At 48.6% G+C, this 18,674-nt stretch overlaps 8 protein-coding genes across 8 annotated transcripts; 4 read left to right on the forward strand and 4 right to left on the reverse strand.

Moving 5' to 3' along the window:
* Positions 1-84: 84 nt before the first annotated feature.
* On the reverse strand, positions 85-2,094 carry VFPPC_07510 (amidase; the record flags this gene model as incomplete). The annotated part of the gene is made up of 6 exons (XM_022428565.1): positions 85-245; positions 341-483; positions 546-826; positions 895-1,713; positions 1,767-2,009; positions 2,065-2,094. The coding sequence occupies 6 exons, from the start codon at positions 2,092-2,094 to the stop codon at positions 85-87; spliced, it is 1,677 nt and encodes a 558-aa protein (XP_022284352.1).
* Positions 2,095-2,604: 510 nt separating this feature from the next.
* Positions 2,605-4,843, forward strand: VFPPC_15959 (fungal specific transcription factor; the record flags this gene model as incomplete). The annotated part of the gene is made up of 3 exons (XM_022428989.1): positions 2,605-2,674; positions 2,837-3,782; positions 3,844-4,843. 3 exons carry the CDS (start codon positions 2,605-2,607, stop codon positions 4,841-4,843), a joined length of 2,016 nt encoding a protein of 671 aa, XP_022284353.1.
* A 604-nt stretch (positions 4,844-5,447) lies between these two features.
* On the forward strand, positions 5,448-7,440 carry VFPPC_15960 (MFS transporter; the record flags this gene model as incomplete). The annotated part of the gene is made up of 9 exons (XM_018293713.1): positions 5,448-5,699; positions 5,757-5,827; positions 5,884-5,923; positions 5,979-6,032; positions 6,084-6,291; positions 6,343-6,726; positions 6,780-7,014; positions 7,097-7,174; positions 7,230-7,440. The coding sequence occupies 9 exons, from the start codon at positions 5,448-5,450 to the stop codon at positions 7,438-7,440; spliced, it is 1,533 nt and encodes a 510-aa protein (XP_018142965.1).
* A 1,936-nt stretch (positions 7,441-9,376) lies between these two features.
* Positions 9,377-10,174, forward strand: VFPPC_17893 (flavin-containing amine protein; the record flags this gene model as incomplete). Its single annotated transcript, XM_018286358.2, has 1 exon — positions 9,377-10,174. The coding sequence occupies one exon, from the start codon at positions 9,377-9,379 to the stop codon at positions 10,172-10,174; it is 798 nt and encodes a 265-aa protein (XP_018142966.2).
* Positions 10,175-10,568: 394 nt separating this feature from the next.
* Positions 10,569-11,042, forward strand: VFPPC_17892 (hypothetical protein; the record flags this gene model as incomplete). Its single annotated transcript, XM_022429566.1, has 1 exon — positions 10,569-11,042. One exon carries the CDS (start codon positions 10,569-10,571, stop codon positions 11,040-11,042), a length of 474 nt encoding a protein of 157 aa, XP_022285380.1.
* Positions 11,043-11,475: 433 nt separating this feature from the next.
* On the reverse strand, positions 11,476-13,809 carry VFPPC_14253 (hypothetical protein; the record flags this gene model as incomplete). The annotated part of the gene is made up of 1 exon (XM_018292022.1): positions 11,476-13,809. One exon carries the CDS (start codon positions 13,807-13,809, stop codon positions 11,476-11,478), a length of 2,334 nt encoding a protein of 777 aa, XP_018142967.1.
* Positions 13,810-14,657: 848 nt separating this feature from the next.
* VFPPC_14254 (40S ribosomal protein s10-like protein) lies at positions 14,658-15,359 on the reverse strand (the record flags this gene model as incomplete). The annotated part of the gene is made up of 1 exon (XM_018292023.1): positions 14,658-15,359. One exon carries the CDS (start codon positions 15,357-15,359, stop codon positions 14,658-14,660), a length of 702 nt encoding a protein of 233 aa, XP_018142968.1.
* Positions 15,360-16,359: 1,000 nt separating this feature from the next.
* VFPPC_07515 (hypothetical protein) lies at positions 16,360-17,005 on the reverse strand (the record flags this gene model as incomplete). Its single annotated transcript, XM_018286359.1, has 3 exons — positions 16,360-16,474; positions 16,614-16,644; positions 16,705-17,005. The coding sequence occupies 3 exons, from the start codon at positions 17,003-17,005 to the stop codon at positions 16,360-16,362; spliced, it is 447 nt and encodes a 148-aa protein (XP_018142969.1).
* Positions 17,006-18,674: the final 1,669 nt, after the last annotated feature.

Genomic DNA, 18,674 nt, shown 5'->3' on the forward strand with positions numbered 1-18,674 from the left:
GTTGTGTATTCGGAGTTGACAACTATGAAAACCTAACAGCTCAACTTGGGCTATAAGTCGATGACATATCTAGTTTTATGTAAATCATAACTTCGGGTTACCATTTGGCCTTGTTTGCCGCTGACCAGAATCCCTGTTCACCACATCATCTACAACAGCGCTCACAGCGAGCAGACGCTCCTCGTCAAGATTTCTACCCACCAATTGCAAGCCGATAGGAGCACCATGCCATAGCTCAGGGTCATCTGCACACACGTTAGTTTTCTCTTCTTGTAACAACGGCAGTATGGACGGTCCCATGTGACACTTCTCGTAGCCCACATCGGTATCTAGCACTTACATAGCTCATAATTCTCTCTGTCCAAGTCACTGATGGGACGATACCCTGAATCACGAACATCTCTCGTCTTGTCCACAAAGCCGACGGGCAGCACAACGCCTGGGTAGTCAAGAAGACTCCATTGAGCAGCATATCCCCACCACCTACGACCAAAGGTTAGCATAGGAGACTGAAAGAGCAGTTATTGGTAGTACTATATACGTACGTGAGGTGGTCATGCGGGTAACTTGCACACGGATTAATCGGACAAAGGAGAGCATCGATTGGTCTGCCTGAGATTGAGCTCTGCACCGTCTTATTCCAATGTCGAAGATATTCTGCCTTGTAGTCGTCTTGTGCAGCATGCAGCTTGTACAACTCGGATGCGGATAACTCCCGTAGGGCCGGATTAGCACTCAGTCTCTTAGCCGCCGGTGGCCAAGGCTCTCCTGTCCGGTCTAATAGCACTTGCATCTCGTTACAACCCGTAGCGTAGTATAATGGATACTGTGTAACAATACATCAGTTTCACTATGAATAGATGACTCAGAGTTGTTATGATGCGAATAACTTACAGCAATGTTCCATGCTCTCATATGGTCGTGTGGTTCAAACTCAATGACTTCATGGCCAGCCTCTTTTAGCTTTCGGGCCGCCTCATCCAAGCCTCGCAGAATTGGAGGGTGTGGCATGACAACGCCGTCGAATTTCATAACTCCAATGGTTAGTCTGGACGGCACGAGTGGCCTGCTAATCCATGCCTTTCGAATCACATTGGCATCTACATGCCAGGGTTCTGCGTCCGTTACAACCTTGCATATTAGTTCGATATCCCTGACAGAGTGGCACATTGGTCCAATGGTACCGGTGATTCCTCTTGCACCACGGACATTCGACGTGAGACCTTGGTACGATAACCTCTTCATGGAAGGTCTAATGCCGTAGAGTCCATTGAAGGCACAGGGAACTCTAATCGAGCCCGCAATATCGGTACCAATTCCAACAGGTGCACCATACATTCCTACAAGAGCACCATCACCTCCAGAACTTCCCCCTGACACCAAAGAGCGGTTGAATCCGCATGTCGTTCTGCCCCATAGCTTGCTCACGGTCTCGATGGCCATGCCGGTGACAGGCATTGTTGTTTTCGTAAACACTATCGCACCAGCCTGTTTTAGGGCGTCGACTAAAACGGCATCTTCGGTGGGAATATTGTCTGCCCATGCGCAGTAGCCCAAGGTGGAACGTAATCCAGCGACATTAACATGGTCCTTGATGCTAATAGGTAAACCATGTAGAGTTCCGACGGGTTTGCCAGATGACCGAAACTTCTTATCTAGAGACCGGGCCGTTTCAAGTGCCTCTTCAAAGCAAATATCCGTGAGGCAATTCACCTAAGAATAGATGTCAGATCCGCCTGTTTCTCAACTAGAGGTTCCAATCGTACCAGCTGTTGTGCAATTGCTGCTCGTTTGCAAAACGCCAGGCATACTTGCTCCGCGGTCCATTTCCCAGAATGAATATTCTCTAGAATCGCAGTTGCATCATTTGATGTAATATCTATTTCTACCCGGGAAAGAATTCCACACGATGCCGGAATTTTTGAAACGTCCTGCTGCTTGCTGTCTAGTAGTTGCGGGGGTAGTTGCCAAGCAGGGGGTATCTTTCTTGCGCGTTCGCCTTGAACATGCTTTGCAGCTCCATTAGTTCGCTTGCTCACTACTTGACACCGCCGTTGAACTTACAAGCGCAATGGCTTCCCAAGAAGCGCTCATCATTCCTCAAAGTGCTGGAGACTATTCAGTACAACGACAATGGTGGTCAAATTAGTTGGGCTAGATGTGGGAATCGGTCGTCAAAAATACAGGCCCTTACGGCGAGGTCGGAGAATTTAATTACATAGCCAATGCCCAGACTTTACAATGATGGCCTATGGTGCCCCAGTTGCCTGAAAGAGGTAAAGGAGAGCAATTACCCCAAACCTGATGTTGGGGAAACGGATAACTGTCACCCAGAGTGGGTTTAAACACCAAAACCATTTCTCCACATGTTCCACTAGCGATATTCATCTTGTTCAATGGCTTGGAAGCTGTGGCACACTCCGACAAGACATGTTGACCTTTAGTGCGAGGGGCATTGAAAGCCACTCGGCCCTTCGGCATTTCGGCCAGTCCTCCTCGTCTGACTCTGTACTCGGTCGTCTTCCCAACTTCAACAGTCATGATATATTCACTTATTCTCTTTCAAGACCGAAATGCCGTGTCATAGTCTTCGACATACATGCCATGTCTTCCGAAAATCCTAAGCCGTTGCCGTCAGCCAGTTCGGGGGTAGTTGCTCACCGCCGTCCGACTAGTAAGTCACTCCATGACCAGTAAAGTCCAAACAATGCTGATAGAGTCCATAAACAAGAACGAGCATGTATTGATTGCCATGCAAGGAAAGTCAAGTGCGATGGTGCCACAAATGGCTTTCCTTGCAGTAATTGTAAAGCTAGCCAAGTACACTGTGCCATAGCAGAGAAACGAAAGCGCAAGCGACCTGCAAGTTCCCAACATCCGACATCAAGAGAGCTTAACAGCAGATCCAGCTCTGAGTGCCCCGGTGACTCGGCAACTTCGGGCAAACACCTCTTCCCATCAACAAAAGACGACAAAGGAAACGCCCAGGCGCAAGCAACGGAGGAGACGGATGATATTGCCAATGCTGGCCATGCAGCAGAAGATGAACTCGCGAAAGAGCACCTTGTCGAATTCTTCAGCCAAGATCTGCAGGATAACCCCATACAGGCACGTTCGACATATGTGGGCAATGAGCTTTCGAACCTAAACTACTTGGTGCGCCAACGTTCAGTGAATCAGCGGGTCTATCACTATCCCTGCTCTAATGTATATGTTCCGCGGGTGTTTCGCAACTCTCAAATCTCCGTCACCCCGAATCTGATACCCAAAGATGCATTTGTCATTCCCCCAAAGCATATATCCGATGTTCTCATCGCAGAATACTTTGAACTTGTTCACCCCGGCCTACCGATCATTGATAAGGACAGGTTTCTCAGAAACTATCATGATCCAGATTCAGCACCTTCAACATTGTTGTTCCAGGCCGTGTGCCTTGTTGGTAGCCATGTAACAAGGAAGTTCAAGAATAACCAAGAGATGAAGGCGGCTTTTTTTAGGCGCGCAAAAGTTTTGTTGGAAGGTCGGTACGAAGAGGACCGAATGCATGTAGTACAAACAGCTTTATTGCTGACGTGGTTTTCTGATGGTGGCGATGATATCTGCGCTAATTCGTGGTGGTGGATCGGCATCGCTGCCCGGACAGCCATAGGTCTTGGTATGCATCGGGAAGTCGGACCAAGCAAAATGCCCCAGCAGGATAAGATCATCTGGAGGAAGATATGGTGGTGTGTGGTCCAATTTGATTGCTTGGTAACGTTGGTCTACGGACGACCCCAACAAGTGTGAGTTTGAACCCCTTTCCATCCCCTGGATCCTAAACTAACTGCCCCGTTTGCCGCGCAGAAACTTGGATGATTGCGATGTCCCAGATCTGGAGCCGCAAGACTTTGAAGGAGAAGAGGACTCTGTTGAAGTCGACTTTGTTGTGCATCACTCCAAGTTGTGTGCTCTGATATCTGGCTTAGTAAGGTCGCACTTCTCGGTAAGAGCTGCAAAACAAGGTATTGAGAAAAGAATGGCACTTGACGCCATAGATGCAGCTTTGGCAGAGTGGTTGATGAGTTTACCACCGTTAATGGCAAGCAGTTCGGCTCCTGGACCTTGGTCATCGCTGCTTCACTTAACATATAACACGGTGCTTTTGCAATTCCACCGGTCCGCATCCCATCTCACAGGGAATTCGCATGATTCGGAAAGAACTGGTGATGAAGAAATCTGCTCTGATGCCTCCACCAACATCATACAGATATTTGAAACGCTGCACCAAAACTCTTTTCTAAGATCCTGTTGGTTCTCAGGCCCCAGTAGCTTGTTTGCAGCCATGCTTCAGATTAGTGGACAACTACAGAGTGCAAATCCAATTCTAGCTCTTCGAGCACGTACGAAATACGAGTCAAGTTTGGTAACACTACGCAAGTTAAGCCGATATTGGCTCTTTGCCACGTCTGTATGGAGACTCTTTCAGTCCAACTCTATTAGAGCAGAGAAGGAAAAGTTACGCAAAAATGGGGAATCTACCGTACCGGCTGCCACGGACGAAGTCTCACCACCGCAGTTCTCTCCAGCCGACCTTTCAGTTTCATCAATAGCCGGACCAGGGTCCAACTCTGAGCAAATAATTACAGGAGGAAGCTCTTATCCAACACATACGCAACACTCCACGGAAATGGATTGGGTCCAGATGCTCTCCTTCAACGATCCGAATCTGACTCTGATGAATGTTGAGAGCAATCGGTGGCAGAACAATCCGGACCAGTGGAACTCATTGTACTTCAGCGACCCCCTTGCGAATATTCAACTTGGAGACCATTTTGCATACATGCAGTTTCAGGCGCCTCCGTAAGACCGATTCGTCTGGATGGAATTCAACACGGAGATTTTTATCAGGTGGCTGTCACAGGCTCGGTAGACTATTGACGCGATGTAGGCATTATATTAGATACCCATGTATATTCTACACTATGAAAACAATCAAGAGCATCCACTCAGAAATCTTTCAAACTGCAAATAGTATCTCTACGTTAAAACTTAGTCGCCAAGATAACACACCGTAGGCTGAACAACACCAACTTGCCCAAAGACCGAATCGCCGGAACTCCAGTTCGGTTAGCGGCGACATAAGCAAGCCACAACAGCAATAGGCTGATATTGCATGGAGCATTTCACCAACCTGGGGTAGTCGATAGTTATCTTCCCCAGCGTGATAAGCCCACTTCCCCGCGTTGCAAGCCACGGGAACAGCTGGGGAGTTGGTATTTCCAGCAGACTTGGATGTCTCACACCTCTTGGCCGCAAGTGTACCATGAACGACAACCCCTTGACCATGATAATACATTACATTTCCCTATGTATAAGAAGATCCCCACTTGCATCATGCATGGAGAGACGCAGTTGAAGGTGATATTCGAAATTTTGCAAGTAAAGATATTTTGTTAGCCTATTTCATTATGACGTCTTTATCCAAGACAGACACCGCACTTGAGCCCTCAGTCGAGACGGAATCGACAACAGAGCATACGACCAAGGGGCAATCCACTACTATACAGGCCTCGCTAACTCGTGGTATTGATCCCGAGTTGATTGCTGCTGTCGAGCGGATTTCCCCTGAGAGGCGAGTCGAGATTGAGAAACGACTGAAGCGGAAAATTGACTGCTTTCTGTTTCCGCTTCTCCTGATATTCTACATTCTTAACTACATAGTTAGCCCTTCTTTGATATCATTCATTCGGCAGGGGTCTCGCTAACATGGCTTGCAGGATCGAAATGCCCTGGGTTTTGCCAAACTTGTTGGTATCGAAAAGGACCTTGGCCTCACAGACACTGAATTGTACGTCAAGCCCCAACTCTAACCCCATTTACTGTGGCTAATGTCTGTCTAAATAGTGCAACATGTCTATCCATCTTATATGTGGGCTACTGCTTGGTATGTTATGTTGGCGAAACCACTTGGCAAAGTTACGCGTCTAACAAGTTTCCAGTTTCAAGTACCGTCCAACTTGATGCTTTCCAAGTCAAAGCCTGCATTGTATCTTGTGAGTAGGTCCGTCTCCTAGGCCAAACAATCCCTAAACTAATATCACCAGCCCTTCTGGATGGGCATCTGGGGCGTTGTTTCGGGCTGTGCAGCAGCAGTGCACAACTACCACGGCCTTGTGACTGTCCGCTTCGTCCTTGGTATTGTAGAAGCTCCATTCTTTCCCGGCGCCGTGTTCCTGTTGTCATCTTGGTATACGAGGAAGGAGATGGCAATGCGATGCGCCATCCTCTTTGGTGGTAACATGTTAAGCAACGGTAAGTGTGCCACATATCACATCGCTGCCATCAGGTGCTAATCATCTGCAGCTTTTGGAAGCCTAATTGCCCTCGGTGTTACCCAGGACTTGGATGGTGTACACGGGCTCGAGTCGTGGCGGTGGTTGTTCCTGATCGAGGCATGCATGACGGTTGGCTTTGCCTTGATCAGCGTCTTCTTGTTGCCAAACTATCCACACAATACGCGTTGGTTAAAAGGCGAAGAGCGAACGATTGCAATATGGCGTCTGATTGAGGATGTCGGTACAGCTGATGATTCAGAGTCTTCGAAATACTCCATGTGGGATGGTTTTGTAATGGCCGTGAAGGATTATAAGACTTGGGTCCTGGTGGCAAACCATCTTTTGCTAACGACTGGTGCGGGCATTGTTGTCTTCTATCCAACGGTAGTAGGCACATTGAAATTTTCGAGAGGTAAGATTGAAGAACATACGAGTCTGCCAGTATGCCCGCTAACATGGGAATAGAAATCACATACGCCCTCATCGCCCCTCCATACTTAGTTGGCTTTGCTACAAGCGTATATGGCTGCCACCATGCCGATATGAAAAAGGAGAGGACGTGGCACATGGTTGGACCTCTGATTGTGACATTGATTGGCCTCATTATTCTAGCTAGTACCCTGAATACGGGTGCGAGATACTTTTCACTCTTTCTTGTCACTTGCTTCGTTTACATTGCGTTTGATTGCAATCTCGCGTGGTAAGTCCATCCTTCTCCCAAGTGTCCCCCAACAGTCGTTTGAGATATGTTTTAGGTATCCGGACTAACCCTTGAACTTTAGGATCCAGAATTGCATTCCTCGTCCAGCTCCAAAGCGCGCCGCAGCGATCGCACTCGTCAATATGCTTTCACAGCTTGGGTGAGACTCATATATGTATTATCTAAACTGAGTTGAGGCTAATCGCATGCTCTAGAAATATCATCGTGAGCTATTGCTACCCAAGTAACCAAAGCCCACGTTTCTGGCTGGCGAGTGTTGTAGAAGGTGTTGCTGTGCTTCTCGCCATATGTTTGACCTTGACGTTTAGGGAAATTCTGAAGAGAGAGAACAAGAAGCTGGATGAGAAAGATCGTAGAGAGGGCGTTGACCCAACCGCAGGTAGCACTTTTAGATACATCTACTAGATTACTGGTATTATATAACAATATGAAGAAGCAGTGTGTTTGGTGTTTACGTCGGCATGACTTTTGTTCAAGGAGGCGGTTTAACCCAGTCCATAGTTTAGTTCATTCAGGAGAAGGAGAAATAGTTTTCTACGTAATTACATTATTTGCTGCTCACGTGTTCATTTGCGCGACTCAGAAGTAATTATACTACAACAGAAAAAAAAAAATTGAAGCATACCACTTCTCTAAAGTTCCCATGGTGTCGATACTAGCTTGTCCTAATGACGCTGAATTCCTTTGTACTCTTACCTTGCCACTCATGCGGTTGCAAATGACCGGGTACAATGAACTGTGATTATCAGTACCAATGCAAATTCCCGGGACTCGGAGCAGCAAGGGTGCAAAAGACTGGTCGCCCAGTTTGGTGCCACCTTGTGTCTGAAGTCGCCGAAACTCCGAAACACCGCAACCATCAGAACAACTGGCGGGATTGACAACCTCCAAAGCGACTAGCATGACTTAGTCCACATAGTTTAGTTCTCGAGACCACTGACCGAGTCTGGAGGTGGGACGAGTAGCAAAAGTGTCAGATCGGTCCTGTACCAGCCTGGCGCTCATGAAATTCCCAAGTATGCCATTCATATAAGTACAAGTTTACAGTTCCCTACTATTCCCATAGCTACAGTCATCATATCGCCTTCTTATCCCATATTCTCTCTCCACGCCATCATGACCCTACCAAAACCGGCCGCCAAGACTCTGAAGCCAACGGCAGTACCCAGCACAGGGCCCTTTGCTCACGTTGGCCACACCAATGGACCTTCCAAAGTGATCTTCACTTCTGGCATGGTTGGCCAATACCAAGACGGAAGTATCTCGGATTCATACCCCGAGCAAATTAAGCAGAGTCTCGTCAATATTTCTCATTGTCTTGAAGCTGCTGGTGCAACGCCCAAGGACGTGCTCAAATTGACCTACTACATCGTCAACTACGACCCTAATAATAGGCCGCATGCTGCACTAATATTTGAGTGGCTCGAAGGGCATCGACCGGCAACGGCGCTTGTACCTGTGCCTCGTCTAGCCAACCCCAAGTTTCTGTTTGAGATTGAAGCAGTGGCGGCTGTCAGAGATCCATCATTAGCTGCACCAATACCAGCACCCATGAGCGGAACAGTGACCAACGTTGATGTTGTTGTTGTGGGAGCTGGCCTCAGCGGTCTTCAAGCAGCATATGATCTTCAACGGGCGGGCATAAGAGCTGTTGTTCTTGAAGCTCGGGATCGAGTTGGTGGCAAGACTTGGACGGTTCCCACTGCAAATGGTCAGGGGGTCATGGATCTGGGAGCAACTTGGATCAACGACACAAACCAGTCCAAGATGTGGGCTTTGGGCCAGAAACTGGGATTGGAATATACTACTCAGACAACCAAGGGTGATACCGTGCTCCAAGATTATGGGAGATTCCCATTCGGCGAGGTGCCACCTGTAAGATCGCCGAATATTGGTTTGCCAGATCCGTTGCTAACAGTCGTATAGCTCAGTACCAGAGAAGAACAGGAGAATTTCGTAATGTTCCGAGATTTGGTTGAGGATTCGTGTCAACTTATCGACATTGAACGTCCCTGGGTAGCGGGGAAAGCTCTTGATTCCATCACCTTTGAGCAGTTCGCGAGACAGTCAGGCTGTCTGCCCAAGACGTTGGAATACGCCAATCTCTGGGTTCGCGCCATGGTAGGCGTTGACGGCTCTGAAATCAGCGCTTTGTACTTCCTGCATTACTGTAAGAGTGGCGGAGGGTTCAAGCAGATGCGCTCAGATGGGAAAGATGGCGGTCAATATCTCCGGTGTAAGACAGGTGAGTACAATGTTGACGCCCATCCACGACTCAAACTGATGCAAACTAACGAATGCCAAAGGAGCCCAAGAGTATGCGAGTGGAATCGCAGCCATGATGACTCCGGGGTCCATCCTTTTGTCCAGCCCCGTCGCATCCGTTCGTCAAATCGGCGGAACTCGCGGTGAGGTTGTCGTAACAACCAGAAACAACTTGACATTCCGGGCTAAGAAGACAATTATTTCTGTTCCTACGCCACTCTATCGAGACATTACTTTCAACCCGCCCTTGTCAGGAGCGAAATTAGAGCTCTCCAACAACACACGACTAGGCTACTTCAGCAAAGTTATTCTTGTCTATGCGAAGCCCTGGTGGAAGGAAGCAGGACTTGCTGGCTTGGCTCACTCACTTAATACGACCGTGAATCTAGGGGGAAGCGAGCCAGACACCGCAGCTGCCAGCAACGGAGCCGGACCAATTACTCTGATTAGGGATACCTCGCACCCAGAAGATGGTGTTTACGCTTTAACATGCTTCGTTGTCGCGAACACAGGTCGGGCTTGGTCTCAGCTCCCAGCCGCGCAACGCCGTTCCGAAATTCTTTCACAAGTTGCTTCAATCTACAAAGATATAGATAGAGACGTTGTTTACTCACCTGTGGAGATTTTTGAGCAGCAGGAATGGAGCAAGGAGGAGTGGAGCAAAGGCTGCCCGTGTCCCGTAGCCGGGCCAGGAGTATTGAGTACAGTTGGTCACGCCATTCGGGAACCCTTTGGCAATGTACACTTTGTTGGTACCGAAACCAGTGTGGTTTGGAAAGGGTACATGGAAGGGGCTGTGAGAAGCGGCGAGCGTGGTGCCACTGAAGTTGTCGAGGCTTTGAGAAAGGCTGCGACTCCTACAGCCAATCTTTAGTCTTGAACATGCATTCATATACACTTCAAAATAGACTCCATCTTTCATTCCTGATTTGACTCGTCATATGGTTGTTACCGAGGGACCTTTTGTTTCTGACATTGCAGGTATGTGCCAACGTGAACACATCGATCAACATCAAAACGCTGAAAGTGAGGCTGCTTGTGCTACCCGAACTCGAGGCCCAGGACGTATTAGGCGCCCATGCAGATACTTTACTACTCTCTTTAATTTGACGAATATTTGTATCGTTTCCCCCTCATCTGTGCTTTCTGTCTCTCTCCAAGGTCATCAAAATTCACAACTGAGCAGTCCCTTCCAACTGAAAGAGTTGAACAATCTCCCTTCATTTACTACAGTGACCCCCTTCCTTCTGCAACACTCAGTTCTAGTCATGGTCCTACTCTATCGTGTCAGTGACGCCGACGCCCAAGCAAAGCGTCACCCGGGTCAGGGTATCGTCACTATAGAGGACATGCAGGTCGAAGTAAGACCGTTTTTGGACTGGCGAAAATGCACCCCACGGGAGTACCGGAAATACGCGGAATTGCTGTACGAACACATGGACTGGCAATCCGACGCCATGTCTCCATTCATCTCAGCCACGAGGGACTACAACTGGGCGAGAGGCGAAGCCCGCCGGCGAGTGGAACAGGGAAACCAAGATGTTGTCATCTACCACATCGAAACAAAAATTTCAAGTGGAAATGTACAGTTCCGACCTATTTTAAGTCTTCTCGAGCGACTGGGAATTGAGGAGGACGAGCTCAACTACGGCGCCCAGGCTCTGCTTGACCATGAGTGCCTCTTCTTGCATCAGATACCGGAGGAATCAATCGTGAGGACAGAGCACTTCAGGAGTCTTTAACCGGGCGGTGCAAGACTTACAGGGTAAACCGGCTGGTGGCTTTGGCTCTGTGAGTTACAGAGGAACCTTGTGTTACGGAAGTATAGGTTTAGAGTTGTTGTGGACTACGGAACGCAGGCAGACGACCCTAGGCCATAGGATGAGGGACGCTTATTCAGTGTTATTTTAGTAGCCAGATTCAGAGATTTTAGTCACAAGGAGTGCTCTTTTGGTCATTGCGGACGTGGGTGTCATGAAATATTCCGACTGACTGATTCAATACACCATCATTAAAACCTGTGTAGACATCTCACGAGTAATATCGTACGAAAGCAGTAGGCAAAAAGTATTTGTCAAGATTCGCTGTTGTATTTCAATCTATCTATGTCTACATTTAGAAACTCCAACAGCTACATAATTCATAGATTCCACAACACTGATCTCCATGATTCGTTCAGGAGGTATCATCTACTCTGAATAACGCCAGTGATAATGCGTCAGCCAACATATTACCAGCCGGCTTCTTGTGAACTGTAAGCATGCGACCCAGCGTCACTTCACCCCCAGGGCTAGGAGACCTAGCCCTCGCAGCCGGCTGTCCAGGGACAGACAAATTCCTGCTCTGTCGGACTGATTGTGTGGCGTTGCTTCTGCGTAAGCCTGCAGTAACTTGGCTGACTGGCGGAGCTTCGAATCGAGAAGCTGACGGCGATCGCTCGCGAGTAGCTTCATCAAACCTCGAAGGACTTTTATTTTCCTTTCGACTCTCTTTACTCTTCTCGTCTTTGAGTAGACCCCATAGGTTTTGAAGCCATCTCTGCTTCTCTTCCGCCTTCATCGAGCGAATGGGGAGGACTTCAGCGCCACCCATCTCCCTCGTCGGCCAGGGAAAGCTGACAGCCATTTCTCTCAATGTAACTGAATCAAGCTGACGCAGCACAATGCGTAGCTGCGGTTCGACGTTTTCAACGACACCATAAGCCCAGTCACTGCGCCTCTGCAGCCTCTCTGCAATCTGTGTCATGGCACCCACCAACCACTCAACAGCAACATTATCCGGCACAGTGTTAGCTCTTTGTAAGAGCCAGCCCAGCATTTCTGGTGTTCCAGACTGGTTGAGGATGGGAATACTGCGCTTGTCATGCTCACGGCCCTGGAGCTTCAAGATGAAATCGTTGTACTCTTTCATGGCATCCAGCGGCATGCCCACAAACTTGCCGTTATTCAAGGCGTGAACAAGTTCGTCACCTAACGCGAGACCGGCCTTGATTCCACTATTGAGGCCTCGTCCTGGCCAAAAGTGAACAGTCATGGCTGCGTCACCTGCCACGGCAACGAGGGCGTGGGGACGGTTCACGGATTGAGAATCCGACGTGGGTAATATTTGGGTGCCTTGTGTCACGGCTTGGACAACAATGGGGATTCGCACCACGTTGATGACTTCAGATTCTTTGAATCCAAAGAGCTTTAGTCCGTCTGAGATGGACTTCCACAAGGGGCTGTCTCTATCCTCTGACGGCGCAAACACTTGGTCCTCCTCGAAGCCGTCAGGTATAGTTCCATCCAATTTCCTTAGACAGCCAGGACGACCAAAATGTACCGGTTGTCCATTGACTGCTACCATTTTGTGCCATTCCTCCTCCGTAAGCTGCATGTTCAGGTATCCTCGGCCGTCGTGGTCGCTCGCATTTAGGAGATATCGGGTCTGTCCTAACGTAAGGAATACATTGAGTGGCTGTGACCATGGCAAACCAGCTGGTCTATCAAAAGCCAGACCAAGCGCATAACTTCTCCCTCGCTCGTTCTCGAATCCGTTGAAATATGACCCACGAACCCATGACGCAGCACCGTCTGCTCCGAGGAGTACGTGGAAATCGCCCACTGTGTGTAAACGTTCCCGTGTCATTTCCTCACAGTGCAAATGAATAAGATTTTTGAACTCGGGGTCCTGCGCCCGTCGAAGGAAGCGATCTTCCACTTTTCGGATTTGGATGTTAGCGGAAGCCGGCCACACTCTTTCTGGTCGACCAGCGAATAAAGCCTCATATGACGGTTTACTTAACAGTGTGGTTACAGAGTCTTGCAGTGTGACAACTTGATCTCGCCGCTTTGCCGTCGGCGGATAGTCAACGTAGCTAGTTCCATTGGCTGCTTGCTTCTGAACCCATCGCTTCTCGTACATGTGAACCTGTATACTACCTTGTCCCTTCTCCGCAAGAGATATTGCTGATGCGAGAGCTGTAGGACCACCACCGATAATGACTACTTTCAGTCGCCCAGCGGGATACTTGTAGACAACCACCTCTCCCGGGGGCAATGGGTTGAGATTTCGCTCCAGAGTAGGGTCGAAGAAGAAGTCTACCACCGCACGCGAGCGATCAGAGAGCATTAAATCCGGTACTCCGGTCTTAATCAGCATGAACCGAATGCATTGCATCATCGGGGTAGTACTGAATGACTGATGCCGGTCACCAAATATCATGGATTTGACAGCCGCAGCTATCGCTGGAATGGTGCGATTTGTTGAAGTATTCGACACGATGCCTCGCAACTTTTCGAAAACTGCTGGGTTGGGGTCCATTCTCCCTATTCGAAGCAGAAAGACCCTCGCCCTTTCAATCTCACCAGCCTTTTCGCTGCCATTCTCAACGGTACCCCAGGCCTGATCATACACCTTGGGGAAGAGAATGTCGTTGAAATCCAGAGCAGCCCCTACTTGGCTCTTACTCCGGCGTCGAAACTTGATGTCCGACAACGACTTATCCTCTGGTAGCAGCTGAGAAACCATGGTAGCTTCCAACACCAGCCGGTGATCAGCCAGCCCGCCAGAAATGACGACTGTAAGCCTTAGTAGCCGGGTATTCCGGGTGATTGGAAGAATATCCAAGGTTTGGAGCCGGGTCTTCTACGCAACTGGACGAGCTGAATAGCCGGACGAAATCTGACGGTGGGGGATTCGAAAACTGCTGCGCGGGTGACCGCGTATTATAAGACCCCGCGAGGCGCAATCACAATAAATGCACAGATTCAAGGACCCTGAAATAGCACCCATTGTGATTGGCAATCTGTGATTGTTGGAAATGCTGTCCTGTCTTAGCGCTTCCCGCGTGCTAGTGCTGATATCGTGGCTGACAAAAGGATAGTGCCACCGCCAAAACATCAGCCCTACTCCTATGAACAGGGATAATTTGCATGGCTGACAGGACTAATGGCCAGGGTGTTCTGCCAGAGACCCTTCGGTGTGCTCCTTCAGTCTTTCTACTCTACGTGGCTCTGAACAAGTCTATGGCAATGCCCCTGGATGGAAACAAACGAGTCATGTCTACCCATCCCCAGACCAGGCGGCATTTATGCGCTTCGTGTGATATCGGAGTGGGCCATTTATTTGATCGTTTGCAAAATTTCATTCTTATTGCCGTGTCCAATCTATAGTTAATGCTAGTAGTTCCCTTGTATAATGTTCCCAATCCGTTGTATGATGCAACTCAGTAACTCCGCAATCAAATATCGCAGCCTTGTCCCAAATGCCCGTCCGTTACTCTTATTCGAATTATCTTGTGCCAATCCCGGGTCGAACACTCTTTCTTTCACCATCGTTCAGCAACGGTCAGCTTGCTGTCCAACCCGTACCATCCATTATGAGCGATTATCGGCTATGAAACGCTTGTTCGTCTCTTCGATCGAGTCGGATTCGCCCCTTTGTCTTGAACTCATTGCATCAAAGAGAGCGAGACACGTAAGAGTAAGCTGAAGAAGGAACATGGGTATCAAGTTGTATTGCCAGCCTCGCATTATCCGTAGATGCTGCGCAATGTCATTCCTTTGGCTAGCACTGGCGAGATCTAGCTGTAGAACAGCTGTAAACCAGCCCTGCGGTGTCCAAGTTTCCTTAGTGTATCTGGTATCGACTAGTGTCGAGGCAAAGGCAACGTCGATAGTTTGCCCCTTGTGACCGTTTGTCACAACAAAGACGTAAGCCAGCGTGGCCAAGGTAAATATCGTGCCTAAAACGGTAAAAACGAGCCAGGTGCGGTAAAACAGAACGCTCAGTCTACTGTTACGGAAGTTCGATCTGCTTCGGAGCCAGAGGGCCAAAATGCCACCGAGTCCAACAATGACAAAAGCCGTTCCCGCGGAGCCGTTGCTCGAATGCCCCTGATCCACCGAGAGATATCTGGGCTCGCCGATTAAATCAAACGTAGAACCGTTGAATCTGACGGAAAATGTGCCGCTTGCCGTCCTATGTAGCCAGCTGACCATGCTTGTAACAAAGGCTAGCTCGATGATGGAATCCATCATCACCGCACCAAGTCCGATATAGAGAAACAAGCGGTTCATCGTGGTGGCTGTTTTGTCCAGGCTTGCAGGATACCGGTAGATCGGGAGAGGTTAGTTGAAACATTTTATGTTTAAGGTTTTGGTCTTTAAGTAATTTGTTCAAATCGTGGCAAACGCCTCACCGAGACAAGCTGACAATTTCCGTAGCCGTCTAGTGCTGACAAGAGATGACGGGTTGGGCAATATCCGGCTGTCAGCCAAAAGGTGAGGGAACCTTTTTTTTGCCAGCGATATTTGATTGGCCTGTATCAAGAAATAGGGGAGAATCAACATAATCGTCCTGGTGAGAGAACATTTACAGGAAAAGCTTAAATTGGACTGGGTGAGCCTGGTACCCCCAAAAATACGCATACCCATGTAGGTAGACAGACGGTTGAATCCGGAACATTATTCCCGTGGACAAGGATATATGATCTCAAGCAGGGGTAGAAATCAACTTTACGTATAATTACCAAATTCCACCAAGCAAATCTTAGAGCGAGGAACCGAAATAGCAATCCTCACACTTGTCCAAGGCTTCAGTAGCAATGGTAGATCTTTGTCAACACAACTATTTTGGTTTACGTACTAAACTCAAACCGCTCTTAAATTTAGATGGCCCAAAATGCCGACGACCTCTACGTGAACATAGATGTAATTCAGCGTTTGGTTGCTCGTCATAGCAGTAATTCCATCAGCGTAGGTTTACTTTCAAAAGCTAGAATCAGAACCTCCCACGTCATGAGGTCACGCTGACACAAATTGCAACTAAGTGACGGGTAGTATCGATATTTGCTTTGTTTTTACACTACAAGCCCGTTTCACTGCAACTCGCATTCTTCCTCCTCCAGCCATATTGATCTGTTTATTCATTTACCAGATAGGACTCGTATCACAAAGTAGTTTTCACGATAGCAGCAGCAATTTGGAAAGCCAATATAGTATTTATCCGAGGAGTAAATATCAACTAAGAACATAAACCGACTAAAAGAGTGTTTCTGTCATTCTCAAATCCAATCTGCTACCAATTTCTCAAAGGCTCCTCGCTGGATTGGCCATCCATCACAGCAAATCCGGCCCGTGAGAGATACAGACTCTTCTCCCCATTGTTGCCAAGTCGGAACCAGATGGCAAAGCTGAAAAGCATCAGTATCTCAGACCTATAATGCTGCAATTTAGCATCCATAGTTGGTGCAGTTGCAGTAGTCAGCACTGCAGTAGTAGCATCGGTATCTCAGACGCCAGCAAATGTCTGAGCACTGAGGAGGCGTGTACCCTCCGCACCAAGCTTTGGCGCCAACATCTTCTATGTTCAGTCAGCCTTAGTTCAGGCCACGGATCTATAATATCATCAACTTCAACTTACTAGAGGAAAAGCTGAAAACATCCTTGTTAAAGGCAGAGACACCACTTTTATCCTCGGAGGCAGCCTTTGGTGCGTCACCAGTCGTGGCGGCGAAGATGCCGTTGGTGAAGAGAGCGAGAACAAGAGTGGGCTTCATTTTGAGAATGATTTGATGAGAGTTTTCTTGAATTGCTTGTTTGATCAGAGTTGGAAAGCTGTTGCTGTTGATGCTGGTAAAACTCTTTTGGAAGGGGAGGAATGCCAGGTATTTATAAGCCTCTTCTCTCTGTGGCCAGCTCCCCGGTGAGGGAAGATTTCTCATACTGACCGCATGTTCAATAGTTTCATAGGTTCTACAGATTAGTATCTCCAAGCATATTTTGTGTTACCGACAACATTCTCTTCGGTATGGTCGTGTATGCGAAATGCAGTCTGGGTGTAGTCCATGTAGACAGGACCAATATATTGACATGCGCACAGTATTGCGGGTCACGTCCTCTGAACATCCTCAACAATTGGTACCTCGCTACATCTGAACGATGCAACGGTATGTAAGTAAGCACAGGGATAGTTCGCCCGGCATGCAATCAGACGGACTATCACATCCTACACAGCCCAAAGGGGAAAACGTACTGATCGGCCAAGATCCTTTCTTCGGGGTATGCTGTCAGAGGACTGGTGGTAGTTTGGCACAAGGTTCACGCGGGCTATTTTCTTACCATCCGAATAAGTTCGGTTGGTCAATGTAAGGACATACTGTACGACAAATCTATCTTCTTGTCGTTTGCAACACCAGCGGTGCTTTGTAGCTAGAGGTGCCGAAAGTTACACCTTACAGGGTGAGGATTGACATCAAGTATAGACTTCTATCATTTCTGAAATGTCCAAAACTACCTGCCCAAAACTATAACATCATATGATTCGTGGCTATCTTTGTATCTGTGAGGCTCTTCTTACCTCTAAACAACCATGCTTGGGCAAACCCGCGCCTCAGTCTCGACCCTGGTATACGTTTGTGCAACGCGAGGGCTGGAGAAGCAGTGAAACCTCCCAGGATGTAAGTGGTACCAAGAAGGCCTAGAACATGAACCCCTCAACGTCCGCTCGACACTCCGCCTTACCAAGATGGATTTATTGCAGGGGCTTTAAGACTGGGCAACTTGATGTCGCCAATGCAGTTGTTGAAGGTTGGGAACACCGGTTGTTCACGACTTTTGACGGGTTCTTGTTGCACACGGTAACATGAGATAGTAGTGTCATCAACACTATGCACCGCATGGAGTTTCAGCCTCACGTTGTACGGCGTAGCTGTCAACAGAGCTGTCCATTCATATCCCCGGTTGAGTTCGTCTTTCATCCAACCTATTGGTCTATCCTCCCCATCATTGGTTCGGCTGTGTACCACGGCTCGCGGTCTTCGGTTCGGATGCATCTGCCGTAACCGCTACCCCATACCATGACTAGACACCCGACTGATGGGTTCTCGTGGGGAATGAGTGGTTTGACTGCGGACTGTCGGACCATGAACCTTGAACGCGGTACCGACCATCTGCTTTTGAAGAAGTCTGCTTAACCGTCTCACCGTAGCTGGGCGGCAACATTGGTGGTGAGTTGACGCATCGTGCACCCTGTCCTCTGTCCATCCTGTGACACCTACCGCTTGGGGTATGATAATTGCCAAAGACCCTGTTGGGGTGACGGGGAAACCGGCCCGTCGGAATAAATCAGGGCCAGTCTCACGTAGCGGGCTGAGCAACCCTTGGAGTTGCATGGTCGACATGAAATGCTGGGGAACCCTAATCAAGGGCCACTCTGCATACGGATGACGCGCTTGTGTGGGCTATGGTCATACATTTCAGCTCGTTCTCCACCCAGGTTCAGACGAAGGCCCAAACCTATATGGAGTTAGAGGTGAAGGGTCGACGTGTGGAGAGGTCAAACAAAAGAGTGGTGACGCAAGAGCTTTGCGGCTTTTGCTTTTGGTCACCATG

Source organism: Pochonia chlamydosporia, chromosome 4 (genome assembly GCF_001653235.2).
Source record: "Pochonia chlamydosporia 170 chromosome 4, whole genome shotgun sequence".
In the NCBI taxonomy this organism is placed as follows: domain Eukaryota; kingdom Fungi; phylum Ascomycota; class Sordariomycetes; order Hypocreales; family Clavicipitaceae; genus Pochonia; species Pochonia chlamydosporia.